The 15,713-nt window shown below is 37.7% G+C and overlaps 1 protein-coding gene across 6 annotated transcripts in view; it reads left to right on the top strand.

Moving 5' to 3' along the window:
• The window catches only part of atp2b3b (ATPase plasma membrane Ca2+ transporting 3b), a 608,455-nt gene that overhangs the window by 346,732 nt on the left and 246,010 nt on the right, over window positions 1-15,713 (top strand). For all 6 annotated transcript variants that reach the window (XM_028813571.2, XM_051933859.1, XM_051933861.1 and 3 more), the window contains exon 5: window positions 13,238-13,363. In XM_028813571.2, coding sequence (XP_028669404.2) covers window positions 13,238-13,363 — 126 coding nt within the window. The remainder of the gene's footprint in view (window positions 1-13,237; window positions 13,364-15,713) is intronic.

Genomic DNA, 15,713 nt, shown 5'->3' with positions numbered 1-15,713 from the left:
CATCTGTATCATGAAACGCCGCCCAATCAATTTGACTGCATTTAGCTGGATTTGAGCAGACAGTATGTCTCTGAGCACCTCAGAATTCATTCGGCTGCTTCTGTCCTGTGTCACATCATCAATAAACACTAGTGTCTCAGTGCCACTGACAGCCATGCACGCCCAAGCTATCACACTGCCTCTACCGTGTTTTACAGATGTGGTATGCTTTAGATAATGAGCTGTTCCACGTCTTCTCCATACTTTTTTCTTGCCATCATACTGGTAGAGGTTGATCTTGGTTTCATCTGTCCAAAGAATCTTTTTCCAGAACTGTGCTGGCTTTTTAGATGTTCTTTAGCAAAGTCCAATCTAGCCTTTTTATTCTTGAGGCTTATGAGTGGCTTGCACCTTGCAGTGCACCCTCTGTATTTACTTTCATGCAGTCTTCTCTTTATGGTAGATTTGGATATCGACATACCTACCCCCTGGAGAGTGTTGTTCACTTGGTTGGCTGTTGTGAAGGGGTTTCTCTTCACCATGGAAATGATTCTGTGATCATCCACCACTGTTGTCTTCCGTGAACGTCCAGGTCTTTTTGCGTTGCTGAGTTCATCAGTGCTTGCTTTCTTTCTCAGGATGTACCAAACTGTAGATTCTGCCACTCGTAATATTGTAGCAATTTCTCGGGTGGGTTTTTTTTCTGTTTTTGCAGCTTAAGGATGGCTTCTTTCACCTGCATGGAGAGCTCCTTTGACCGCATGTTGTCTGTTCATAGCAAAATCTTCCACATGCAAGCACCACAGCTCAAATCAACTCCAGGCCTTTTATCTGCTTAATTGATAATGACATAATGATGGACTTGCCCACACCTGCCCATGAAATAGCCTTTGAGTCAATTGTCCAATTACTTTTGAGCACCTGAAATGAAGGGATTGTGTTAAAAAAATGCTTTAGTTGCCTCACATTTTTATGCAATTGTTTTGTTCACCCCACTGAATTAAAGCTGAAAGTCTGCACTTCAACTGCCTCTGAGTTGTTTCATTTAAAATTCATTGGGGTAATGTACAGAACCAAAATTTAAAAAAAGTTGTCTCTGTCCAAATATTTATGGACCTAACTGTATGTTCTTGCTTATAACATATGTTGCACATGATTTTGCATAACTTTTTCTAGCTACTTTTTCCATTTAGTCTTGACTGTAAGCCTCAACTAAGATGTTTTCTTGACTTACAAAGACCACTAAGGTGGTGCTAAAATCATTTTGTACTAACAATTTACTTTTTTTCTTTTATAGTAATCAGCTTAATGTAAATGTTGCTTCAAAACAAGTAAAACTTTCACATTAATTTTCATATATAAAAAGATATATTTTAACAAATTATTTGGATATTAGTATTTATAAGATTTTCAAAGTATTCTGTATACATGAGAACACACTTGAATTTGAACTTGGAAAGACAGACCCACAGCTCAATATACTGTTACCCAGGAATGGTACTTGCCTCCTATTTTTCATCTTTTTTATTCCATTAGTCTAATTAATTGTTATAACATTTGATCAATATTTTTTTCATGGTGTTTATTTTGCTAATTATTTATTAGTTATCTTTTATTTTTTGATGTTGACTATTTGTTGCCACCACTTTGTGGCCCATTTTTCTAGTAGCCACTGGAATCTCGTGTTCTTGATTTATAGGTGTGGTCACACTTTTTTTTTTTTTTTGCATTGGCACCCAATTTTCACTCAAGTGACACAATAATGCAACATAGTTTTCACTGACATAAATGACAGTGGAATGTTACAATATGGACCCTAGATTTGGGATATGCATAATGAAAAGCATTATATTTAAAGCCACAGTTATGTTGATGTTACATAAGTCTTCTGTTTACAGACACAAGGTGCCAACTTTTGTTATTCTGGGCCTTTCAAACAACTACAGAAAACTAATATACACTGTAATAATTACATATATATCCACTCTGTACAGTGGCAGGCATTCACGCCAGAGGGTCGCCTTCCAGGCTCACCTAAGGTATGCAGTATCACCTTGAGAGTCTCGTCTCCTATTTGCCTCACTGTGTCAAGAAACTGCTCTTTGGGGGCAACTGAACCAGAGAAGCCCTGCCTCTTCCAGTCTGGCTGATATAAAAGGGAAACGTCCCCAGAAACTGGCGTCTCATTTGGACCTGAGAGACCAACTATTAGGAATGACCCATAAATAGCAGAGAACACCGCTTGTGGGTGATAAAAGGCCATGGCCTACATTGTCTTGATAGTGCTATTGTTTGCCTATTATTGTTTCTTTATTTTTGAATTAAATGGGGTTTGTCTGGTTGGCACTTCAACTATTTTGGGCCTCGCTCTGCCTTCTCATCCACACCTACAATGGTTATCCCAAAAAGATTCTGAGAAGGTGTAAGGACATCTTTGGTTAGGCACTTTACCATTGTTTAAGTATGCATGCACCTTACAAGTAAAATAAGGGAGGCTTCCATACAATGCAAGCCCTGCAACAACCACTGCTGTGCCAAGAATGTGGTGAACCATAATTCTGTGCACTGGGAGATTCTAGTGAGGCCATAGAAAATTATTTTTGGCACACTCAATAAAGATTCTGCCAAATCATAGAAATATCAGTTCTCAGCAAGGAACACAGATTTCAACTGAGTTATGTTAACAGGTGGTGATAGAGCATGTTGTAGTACTTCTGGACTTGTTTTGTTCTTTGTGAATTTCCCCTTGGGATTTATAAAGTATCTATCTATCTATGGCCTTTAATATATGTGTTGACCTGGCGAGATTAGCAGCTCATCAGTAGTTACTGCACTGGTTTATTAGCTTTGCATTGATATAACCCTGAGATTAATTAAATCTAATCAGAAATGCTTAGACATGGAAACTGTAGGGCTATATTTAATTCAGTGGCTGTATGTTTGGATTGACAGATTAGGTTATTGCAAATTACTATTGATTCTCATAAAGAGATAACAGAGTGTTGAAAATACAATCCCTAAAACTACAAATTAATTTTAAAAGAAGAGTGGTGGTATTTACTTTTAACTACAAAATCCAGTTATGACTGTTGATGAAACGCTGTGAACATTACAATAGTGTATTACTGACTTCACATTTTTCTTAGCAAAAATAAAATATCTCAACAACAAGCGTTTCCACTTTTTACTTTGTTCTTCCCACATTCTTTTGCCAAAGTGCACCTTCTGACTTAACCTCTATGAATCCTATATTAAGATAAGAACTCCAGCAGTTCAGTGGTTCTCAACCTTTATTTCTTCAAAGTCCTACAATGACAAAATTTCATGGCCTCCCTACACATGCCATAACATTTACACTCTGGTATTTTTGCTGCGTTCTTAACAAAGGTGCTTGTTTTTGAGCTTACATTTATTAATAAAAGCATATTTGCTGATAGCGCTATTATACTGCTTGTGTTTTATTAAAAACATAAGACAAAATGAATTTTGTCATTCAAAGCACCCTGTATGGTTTTTTTTTTATTACATAAGTTATTTTGCTTGTGCCTGAATTTCTTAATCATAACATAAAATGAATAGGCATTTTAGGGATTAAATAATAACCACAAATTACTAAAATACAGAATTCATCACTGCATATAATCTGCATGAGATGTAGCCTTTAAAAGTGAGTGCAGTTGTGGCAGTTCTTAATGGCAGTGTGGCATGTCACGTTCTTTTCACTTTTTCTTGTTTGGTCATTTCAAGCGGTCCATTCCCATTCTAACTACAGGTTAATAGCTACAGTGTGCTGTGCTACACAGATGGACACAAGCGACCACTAAACCCTAATTTACAGTGAGTATGTGGGAGGATCCATTGACCTCTATCTGGACATGATGTGCACATTAAGGATGCATTTTAATGGTAGCTGTAAATGTACGTAATCTAAACTATATACAGATATAATATGTGTATTTATGAAAAACACATTAAGGGGGTCTTTCAGAAAACTTAACAGTTATTGCACACTGTATATAAAATGTTTTTACACGGACTCAGTAGAGGCAGTAAATTAACAGTAAACATGACTAGAACATGTGGTGGTTGATGACAGACCAAGCTTAATACCAGAAATCAAAACTGATCCTGCCCCAAAACCAGAGTGTGATCAAGAAAAATCAGAGTCAGAGTTCAAGGATTTGTTAACTGGCAGTAATAAAAGGTAAAGTTCTTTTAGCAAAGCTACAGAGGAGAGTTATCCATCAAGCTATGATAGTGAAGGAGTAATGCGTGAGATCTTTATACCATTACCTTAATGACGTCACAAATGTGTCCCTTGCAGAGAATTCTGGAATTGGTTTCCAGGTCAACAAATGAAACAACATTTCTCAAAATGGCATTGTGTCCTATTTAAAAGCAAAATTACACTTTTGACAGAAGCAAAATACAACAAAAAAACATACTTCAAATTCAGAATCATTGGTATTCAAAATCTATTTGATATATGAACTAATAAAAAGTAATACAAGATAGAGAAACTATATAAATCATAGTTTTAAATGTTGATGAACCAGTCTTCTTTTAAAAAAAAACTGACAGATCTTCTTTAGCTTGACAAAGTATTTTGCTACAATTTTATAATTATTTTTAGTCACCTTATGGCTTCCCTTGAAGTTTACTGGGGCCCTGTACTTCTCTGTGGTCCCCCCAGTACTGAAACACTGCGCTAGTGAATAAACACATAACAAAATTCTGTTTTAGTATGCTGCATGAAGTAGTCTATTTCTACCTATTACAGAGATGACCCTCTGTTTAAGAAGGCAGTGATTATGCTGTCATATTCTAAATTGGCCCTAGTGCGTGCTTGGTGTGTGGGTGTGTTTGTGTGTGTCCTGCGGTGGGTTGGCACCCTGCCCGGGATTGTTTCCTGCCTTGTGCCCTGTGTTGGCTGGGATTGGCTCCAGCAGACACCCGTGACCCTGTGTTCGGATTCAGCAGGTTGGAAAATGGATGGATGGATTATCTGCAAAAAGCTGAAAACCATGAAACTCTGTTTCCTAGACAAAGTAGAGTAAAACTCATTAGTTAGTTAAAAATAGAGACTGAAATCAGATTAAGACAATGTCCAAGAGACCCACCTGTTGTCTAGGGCACTTATGAGAATACTGTATTTTATGGTGTTAAATGCTGAACTCAAGTCAACAGAACAAGAACAGATATTTGGCCTTTGTCTGCATTGTCCCACGAGTCATTTACTAGTTTAACTAGTGCAATTTCTATGCTATGAGTTGCTCTAAAATTTGACTGAAACATATCAATAATAGAATGTTTGATCATGTAATCATGTAACTGCCGAAAAACTGCTTTTTCTTGTACTTTACTTAAAATGGCAGGTAAGAAATAGGTCTAAATAAAGCTGTCAAAGACAGAGGAGTCTAGATTATTTATCTTGAGCAGTGGTTTAACTACTGCCATCTTTAGACAATTTGGAAAGACCTCAGTATCTAATGATGAGTTAAAGCCTGATGGGATTACTGTAGGCTAAGGAAACAATTTGAAAGTTTTAATTAAGAAATTATTCTATGCCTAATATCATTTATTTTATGTTGAAAGAATTTTCCAAAAGCCTCAAGTTTTGGTAAACATTTTCAGGAAGAATTCCATTCATTAAGCAGAGGTTTACTGTAGAAGTAGTTGAGAATAAATTTCTTAGATTTCTTGCATTATCATTTACAATTTTAGAGAAGTAGGACTGCCTCTCAAGACAGACTGCTTTGTTATATGTGCCTTCAATATTTCAAAGTGGACTGCTAATTTACTTTTCCTCTATTTATGCTTAGCTCTGCTGCATTTCTTATATTCACACACTCTATGAATCTTCAGCACCGAAGTATGTTGGGTGCAGTTCTCACCTTAGTATTCCAATTTTCCACCTTACTGGTTACATGACTACCTGCATTAGGGAAAGTAGTAAATTCAGACTGGTTATTCGAAATATTAACAAACCTAGAGGCTGCTGATGTTTTACATAACTTTTTTTAGCAATGCACTGCTCTTTAGTTCTATTTACCAGCATTTCTAAATCAAATAAAATGTAGAAATGATCAGATATACCCCTATCCATGACCTCATGTCAACTTTTAGTCCTTTTGAAATGACTAAATCCAGCATGTGTCCTTCCCTTATACAGTATGTAGGGTGGCTGACTTGCTTTCAGAGATCAAAGGGGTGTAGCAACTGGTTTTCCACATGAAATTGTCTACAATTAGGATCCTGTTATAACTAGTTATAATATAGATATTAAGTCTGAGAATTCCTTGATAAAGGATACATTATATTTTGGAGGTCTGTAAATGATCAACACAAGGGACTACGATTCCTTGACTAGCTGCAGCAAAACTCTCTAAAGACGCAAAAGTACCAAAACTGGTATCTTTACAGTTTAATTGGTTCAAAAAATACAGTGGAACCTTGGTTTGCAAGCATAATTCGTTCCGGAAACGTGCCCTCAGTCCAAAGCACTCGTATATCAAAGTGAATTTCCCCATAAGAAATAATGGAAACTCAGATGATTCGTTCCACAACCCAAAACTATTTATATAAAAATGATTAATACAAAATATAAAGTAAAAATACATAAAACAAATTAATCTGCACTTTATCGTTGAAAAGAATCATGGCTGGTATGAGTGAGTTTCTAAACTCCTGTGGGATTCCACCCAACGGGACGACATGCGGAAGAGCGTCCCAAAGCAATCGCAGTCTCCCAGTGCTGTAGCAGTTCGTCATAAAAGCGAATCCGAAAAGATCACGGACATGCTATAAGTGCCTGCCGTCGATGGGTGATACAAAGAACAGGGAACTTTAGAAATGCGCAGGGCACAGTACTACTTGGCCACGGCCCAGCCTGACTGCTGTGTCTGTGTATATGAGAGTGGCAGATCCCGCTACAATAAATAACTGCACTGTTGCTGTTTCAAGCATAATAAAGCTGGTGTCGCTAAAGTACTGAGACTCAGCCTCGTGTTTTGGGGCACATAATAGGGACTCTCACGTCACAGCACACACACGTGCGCGCGCGCACACACACACACACACAGAGTCACAATGCTGTAGTAAACAGTATACGCTCGTACAGATGTTGACTATATGAGTGAGGCACAATTGCCCACAATCATGCAGCGATAGAGAGAGAGAAGAACCATCAGCTCAGTTGTGATCACATGACGCTCAGCAGACAAAGCGTATACATACTACTCGTACTGCAAGACCTCGCTCGTTTATCAAGTCAAAATTAATTAATAATTTTAGCTCGTCTTGCAAAACACTCGTAAACCAAGTTACTCACAAACCGAGGTTCCACTGTACTTGCTAAACCTCTGCCTTTTTTACCTTGATGAACAGAAGGAACAAAATTTTAATTCAAAGGTGCTGCTTCACTTAACATGTTTCACTCAATACTACAAAGTTTTCCTTTCACTAATAATATGTTTGTAAAAATTCAAACTTAAGCGTCGGTAGGTAATTACCTGAACTATTCTATAACATTTCAGTAATTATTTACCGCTCTGATACTGATCTTTCTGATCTTAAAATGGGTCATTATGATAGCAATGAGAAGAATTCATAATTAATTGCAGAATTACGGTATTTGAGGGTTCCTCTAGAGTGCCTCTTTCTCTTATATGATTTGGCTCAAAAACAAATCGGCACATTGTCATCTCATATCAGGCTTAAGTTTTGAGTTTGGAATTTTTCCGTCCAGCCGCTTTTCTGTCCTCCGGAATCTATGACAGACAGACACACAAACACACAGACAGACACACACCCATCATTGAAATATCTATTTTCGGTATCAGGGGACCCTAAAATATCGATCTGTTGAAAACCAGAGATCAAAATTTTTGATGTGTTAATGCTTTTGCTCCTCCCCCATAGATGATGAGTTATGGTGGGGGAGGGCACAAAGCAAAAAGTCATGTTATTGCTAGAATATTTAATAAAGCCACATGTAAGGTCTTGGAAGAACACATCTGAATTGTGGTGTTCGAGCATCTTGTAATGGCAATTGAGTTTTCATTTATACCACTTTTTCCAGAATTTTTAGTAAAACCATGATAGGACATAATACTTCTGCAGTGGGTTCACTTAACACAGGTTTATAGTTAACATTAGGTCTAAAGCTACATAGTCAACAAAGACCAGTGATCTTTTTGGAGAGGACCCAAGGGCTGAAGCTATAAGAATATTGGCCATCATATCTGTAGAAAAGTGGTCTCTCCCAGAAGAGATCCCAGTTGCCAACAAAGCTGATGTTAGCCTCTCGCAGAAGGATCTCATCCAAGTGGTCAAGACCAGGAGTTGACTGTAGGTTGTGTTTATTACATGTGATGTCATGGACAACCAACTATTTAAGGTTTAACTGTTGCATCAAATGGTGTCTGAAATTTCTGAAAATAAAAGAAACACTTCAAAAGAACTAATAATTCTTTAGCAATGTTTTTTTAAATGAATTCTCTTTTGTTACAACAAACATCTGTTTTGTAACTTCATTTCTTTTTGCCCTTCAAACTTGTTTGATAATCTTAAATGTAGTGTTTTGATCTTGGCTTATTTGACTGCTCTTTGGCACTGTACTTAAAAGTACTCTCGGTCATTCTATGAAATCAGCTATATTTATTAGATGGAACCAGACATGTCAGATCACATACTTTATAGTACTTTATGTAACCAAAGAGGAATATTTGTAAGCAGGCTATCAACAAATGGAATATGCGCTACAGAAAATATAACACATTTTTTTGTTTGTGTTTATATGTATAATTTTCCATTTGGCATGCAGATTAGATGATAAGCTTGTATGTTCAATCACTCATTTAGTTTTTGAGAGAACACTTATTTCAAAATTGTGTCATTGTTGGCCATACCCATCCTAGCAGTATTTTATAGTTACTCACACAGGACTGGTTTTAAGTCACCAATTAACTTAAAAAGCATGTCTTTGGAATGTGGTGGGAAACATGCAAACTTCACACAGTCAGGAATTAAACCTGGGACTATCTGTGTTGAGTATCATGCATACAATTAATTCTACAACATGAAATAGTCACTGGATGATATTTTTTAATTTACATATAATGCAGAATAGTAATGGCACAATATTTTAGAACCTCCTTCTGCCTGCATTGTATTTAAATTTTGCAGCTTCACAAATGTTTTGTTGGCCATATTATTGGTGGAGATACATCTGTAGTACTAACTCATCCTGTCAGTCTGTAAGAACATCAAACAACCTTTTCCTTTCCTTCCTTTGGAAACCACCTCTTGGATATTTGCGAACTGTGGACGGCACAAGTGGTATAACTGTAAGAATGTCAGGGTTATACAGTGCCATTTTAGTATGCACAGCACACTTCTTTATCTAGATTAATGTTTTGCTCTAGAAAACATCTCAAAACTGTGTTACATACATTTGTCTTTTACTGTATTAAAAGTTACATATTTCCAATGGTCCTTATAGGGATAAAATTATAAAAAATATTATCAGGTTCTTGAAATTGTATTCTATATTTCTGATAACTTTTCAAAAAAAATGTTCTTTTTGAAGCAGATGCCTATGTCCCTCTAGCTCAAGTGCATGCCGAAAAACACTGTTTTCCTCTAATCTAGCAACTTTTTTCCCCCTGTAGTTGCAAGTAAAAAGACCATTTTTAAACAGGGAATAAAATATTGGTTTGCTAGGAAATGGATGAATGGTACTGATAACAGATGGAAAATAAACATTTCTTGTGGTGTTTATTTGTCTCATCACCAAATTATGTTTCCATGCTCTCTTAGGTGTACATAAAAGGTCTTGAAAACAGACATGTAATTTTGTCTCTTTACTTTCTGCAGTTGATACTGATTCATTACCTCCAACTAGACTCTTTATCTCTGTATGCCTATTTTTAAAAGCATACTGCTCTCTAGTGGATGTATTTTACAATAACATTCCCTTACAAACTCTAAGAAGAAGGACCCAGTAGCCTGAAAGAGAAATTTTCAGTATTTTGTATGTTCTCCAATTCTGCATGGTTTTCCTCCAATTTCCTCCCATAGTCCAAAAACATGCAGATTAGGTGGACTGCCGATGCTAAATTGGCCCTAGCATGAGTGTGCTTGCCCTTTGATGGACTGGTGCCGTGTCCAGGAATTGTTCCTGCCTAGCTCACTATGCTTGCACTAATATCCTCCAGCTCCCCCAAAACAATGTTCAGGATAAAGTGGGTATAGAAAATTGATAGATGTTATGTGTCAAGCATTTTTAGACATTTCCCACTCAAACATGTTTAATCCAATTTAAGGTCAGATAGGGGCAGGACCCTATCTCAGTAGGGCTAAGAGCAAGGCAGGAAACATCCCTTGAATTTCCACCAGTCAATTCCAGGACCTGTTCACAAACACAAACTCTCACTGGACTAGCAGGGTATTGCCAAATAATCTAAGAAGCACATCTTTGGGAATATGGGAGGAAAACACACACAGGCACAGGGAGAACATAAATATTCTATCAGATTTAAATCCATTGATCTATGAGGGGGCGGCACGGTGGCGCAGTGGGTAGCACTGCTGCCTCGCAGTTGGGAGATCTGGGGACCTGGGTTCGATTCCCGGGTCCTCCCTGCGTGGAGTTTGCATGTTCTCCCCGTGTCTGCGTGGGTTTCCTCCGGGCACTCCTGTTTCCTCCCACCTTCCAAAGACATGCAGGTTAGGTGGATTGGCGATTCTAAATTGGCCCTAGTGTGTGCTTGGTGTGTGGGTGTGTTTGTGTGTGTCCTGCGGTGGGTTGGCACTCTGCCCGGGATTGGTCCCTGCCTTGTGCCCTGTGTTGGCTGGGATTGGCTCCAGCAGACCCCCGTGACCCTGTGTTAGGATTCAGCGGGTTGGAAAATGGATGGATGGATGATCTATGAGGTGGCAGATCTACCAGCTGTGCCCAAAGTTTGACTGCCTAGCATTCTACAAGGGCATATCATATTAATATCACAAATTGTATTTTACGTTTAACACATACTGTATTTTGGCTCTTAATTTTTCTAAGCAATTTGAACAATGACAATAATAAAGTCCAAAGCAACAATCGGTGAAAAATTATATTTCAAGGTGCTTCAAAATATCCATAAATGATAATGATATTCTGTAACTTTGGGCAAAGTTTTGTCATCTTTATCAGAAAAAAGAAAATAAAATGAAAACACAGTTTATGGACAGCATGAGTCTAGTCAGTTAAATGTTACAGGCCCCACTAGTGGGCCACAGCAACAGAAATGACGAAAGTAGCAAATCCCGAAGTGTACACAAACTTCGCCTCCACCAGAGGATGAGCTACATCAACCAGTTCAGGAACTGAACTTCACTGGCCATCAATGGTGACGTAATCCAGGTCTTTGGCCCTGTGAAATAGGTAAAGTGGAGCAGCAATGAGAGCACATCGCTTTCAGTTTGTTGTCCAAGTTGCGTCTGTTTATTCACATTCAATAAAGTCATTATAACCCTGCATATATATTTCACTATTTTACATTCGCATTCTCAGGTGTGTTCCCAATACCTCTTCATTCCACCAAGAGTCTCAATAAATCACATATACATACACATGTACATACAGTAAGCAATCCCTAGCCATTAGGGTAATATAGAAAAAGATTACAGAAATACTGTAATCAAGCTATGTGCTGTATTAAATTATTTGCAGAGGCACAACTAATCTCTTCATTATATAACCCTTTTTTTAAATAACATTTCTAAAGGTATGAAACATTAGCATTCAGCATTAATCAAAAATCTTCAATGCTACTCTTATCATATTTCAAACACTTTCATAACTACCAGGTTCATATTTATACATGTACTAGCAAAATACCCGCGCTTCGCAGCAGAGAAGTAATGTGTTAAAGAGGTAATGTAAACATATATATATACATATACATATATACATAAATATACATATCTACATATACACATATCTGCATATATAAATATACATATACACATCCACATATATATACATATATATATATATACACATATCAACATATATATATACACATACATATACACACATACATACACACACAAGTTTCTCGCTACAGCAATTTTAACTCTGTTACAAAGTGATCCAAAGTCTCGTTTATACCTCGTGTCTTCTCATTAAACTTGTATGTCGCGAATATGGTATTACAAACGGCAGCGGGAGCGTTTCTATAAACTTAATTTAAACTTACGGTTTACACCGTGCTTTGTTTCCGCAGTAGCTGCACTTATGAATATGCTTGTATGCGTCACTCGCTCGCTTCTTATTGTTTCGCTGCCTTCTCAATTGTGTAATGAATGTTTTCTTCAGCGCTCTTTGGGGCTCTTCCTTGTTTTCTATGTACTGCATTCACAGTCAGTTCACGTAATTACGTGGGAGGCGTGATGACGCGATACGCAACTCCGCCTCCCACGACCATCGAGCTGCAGTCTATTACAGTATATGGACAAAAAAGAGGTTCCAGTTATGACCGTTACGTGAAGAATTTCGAAATGAAACCTGCCTAACTTTCGTAAGTAAGCTGTAAGGAATGAACCTGCCAAATTTCAGCCTTCCACCTACACGGGAAGTTGGACAATTAGTGATGAGTGAGTCAGTCAGTGAGTGAGTCAGTCAGTGAGTGAGTGAGTGAGTGAGTGAGTGAGTGAGTGAGTGAGTGAGTGAGTGAGTGAGTGAGGGCTTTGCCTTTTATTAGTATAGATAACAACATAATAACCATTCATCACAACATTTCAGCCATTCTATAACTTATTTACACCTAATGCAGTTTACAAAATATACATTTAACAAGACTACCAATTTGTTAGGAGCCGAGCAACTATTTAAAAAGCCACACTCTTGTCTGGTTAATGATCCACAGCACTGCCGTCTATCTACAGCGCAGCAGCTGTCTTTGCAAACAAGCAGCTCGCTGCCTGCATTTAGCGAGTTTTAACTTCGCACCTCTGTAGCAATACATATCAGAATACTACTGTAACGTTCTGAGTATACTTGACTCTCAGTTAAAAGGTAAAATACTCCAATTTATTGTACACTAACCTGTGAAAGTATTCACTTTTGGCGATTTATTACATTAATAAGAAACTATTGTGGCCACTTTTTTTTTTTTTTTTTTGAGTGTGCCACATAAACATTCTTTATTCTGTAGTAACCATAATTATTAAAATACTCTTATTTATTGGTTAAAGTTTTCTTTTCTTGTTACAGGTGACTTGCTTCCTGCAGATGGTGTCCTCATTCAAGGAAATGATCTCAAAATTGATGAGAGCTCTCTAACTGGGGAATCAGATCATGTTCGAAAATCAGTGGAAAAAGACCCTATGCTGTTGTCAGGTGGGTGACAGTTTTTAAGAATAAAGAAATGCATTTAATGTCCATGACTTATTTTGCTCATACACTGAGTATTTATATTAAAATATATGAACAATGTGATTTTTTTCTGATTTGTAAATCATCTGAGTAGATAAACATTTTTAGGCATCAAAATTTACAAATTTTAAAGAACAACACTTTAATAGTATTAATGATAATAAGAAGAATGCATTTTCTGATAGAATGCTTTAGCCTAACAAGCAGGTCTTTTTCAAACACAGATTTAGCAAGTCCAACAAATTTAGCGGAGTTTGCTTTATCACACATTTCAAGACAATTCGGCAGTTTTCCAGGGAGATAACAGTACACATGACAGGAATAGTTAAGAGGGCAGAGAACTTGAAAGGTGTACAAAGGGTCTGTGATCACCCATGTCACAGCTGTTTTTGTATAAAAAGTAGGCTCTGTTTATTTTATATTGTTTTCCAAATATATTTTTACCATAACGTACTTGAATCACAAAGTACAGTATAGTTAGTAGTTTTGTTCCTTTGTCCTCCCAACAAACAATGAAAACCTAACAATATCAGAGTCTGTTGCAATGTATGAGAAGTATACTAAGGTCAGACCCTATCTCAGTTAAAATATTTACCGTTACAAAATTTTTAACATATTCCTGAGCATTAATTAAACTGCATATGAATGATGCTGTTTTTAGTTACAAAATTTCAAAATGTTCATAAATAATTCTTATCAACACAATCATTACAATACACAACCCAGGAAACAAATTGACATTGGACGAGTGTAGGCATAGTGTGGGCAAACATTTTGTTTCAATGTGGGCAGCCAACAATGGCCCATTAGTGATTTGCACATGAAAACACTGGTCCAGTGTGGGCAAACAGACAAGGAGCTCAAATTTAATCAGATACCTGAAAAAAAGCTTATATCTTCCTGATCATTCCATCCATTACTATACATGCTTCTCCAGGGTGGGGTTGTGGGATAGTTGGAGCCTATCCCAGTGAGCAACAGGCACTTTGCATTCATTGGTACTTGGCGAGCTTTTTTTTTTTTTTTTAATGAAAACATTACCAATAATGCATATTGGTGCAATTTCAGGCAAAATAAAATGATACTTCTACATTATATAATATGTGTTTACATAGTTTACTGTCAAATAATGCAAAGAATATGCAACACGTGTTTCGACCTTAATAGGGCTCATCAGGCGTATACACTCCACTGCACCCCTCTCGGGGATCAAACGTCAGACATCAGCGTCAGAAGCGAAGCCTCTTTACACTGCGCCACGGCGTGTGGTTCGTTTATTTGACAGCCTGGAGATTGGAGTAATATCATTCATAGCATTCGTAGTCTGAATCTAGATCTGATTGTATGGGTGGTTACCTTCCAGGTAACGCATGTGGTTGGTCTGCCAGTCTGCAAACATCAGCCACGGGGCCCTCTCAGTTGCAGAAGCAAATCATAGAATGTTACATAGCTTACTGTCAAATAATGCAAAGAGTACACAACACGTGTTTTGCCCTTATTTGGGCTCATCAGGCATACACACTCCATTGCACCCCTCTCAGGGATCGAACCTCAGACGTCAGCATCATATGCTTATATAATATAGTAAAGAAGAGGGCTGAACGCACCCCTAGAAGATGCGGTCGCTTCTCTGAAACCCCATATTAACTGGCGATACAATGGAAAACAAATAGTTTTTTACCTCTTCTTTGCTCGATTAACTCTGCAGTGCCACGTGATCTGCTTCTCGCATGGCACTTAGAACATTTAAAAGCCTGTATAGCAGCTGTTCTTTTGTCTTATTGCCTTGTCTCACTTCTCCCCTAGACGTCCTCTGCTTTATGCTTTGTTATGCTATTTATGAATAAAGTTTGTTTCTTGAAAACTCTGAATGAATCTGTGCAACTGTGTAACCCAAGCGTGACAAGTGGTACCAGAAGTGGGGATATTGGATGCTTGATCCAGCTTTTCCAACAGTTCATCAACATAGGCATTGGGTAAGCATCAAATTTGGAGACCTTATTCAAGCATCTGAAATCGATACAGAACTGAACTGAACCATCCAGTATTGGGACTAATACAAGGGGACTGCACCACTCACTCTTACTTTCACGAATAACACCCAATGCCAGCTTCTGAAAGGGCGCATCTGCCCCCTAACACCGGGTTCAGTAGTGATTTTATGTCCTGCAAGGTGAGTCAAGCCCGGAGGGCGGAAAGAATCTCACTGTTTCATTCAATCAAAGATAACACCTCTGTCTTTTGCGAGTCAGTCAAATCGTCACCAATGGCAACATCAGTCTGAGAGACAGCAGCCAAGGAAGCGCAAATCCCC

This window comes from Erpetoichthys calabaricus, chromosome 11 (assembly GCF_900747795.2).
Source record: "Erpetoichthys calabaricus chromosome 11, fErpCal1.3, whole genome shotgun sequence".
NCBI classification, from domain to species: domain Eukaryota; kingdom Metazoa; phylum Chordata; class Cladistia; order Polypteriformes; family Polypteridae; genus Erpetoichthys; species Erpetoichthys calabaricus.
Note: the sequence above shows the minus strand (reverse complement) of the source record. Positions and strands in the feature narration are given on the sequence as shown.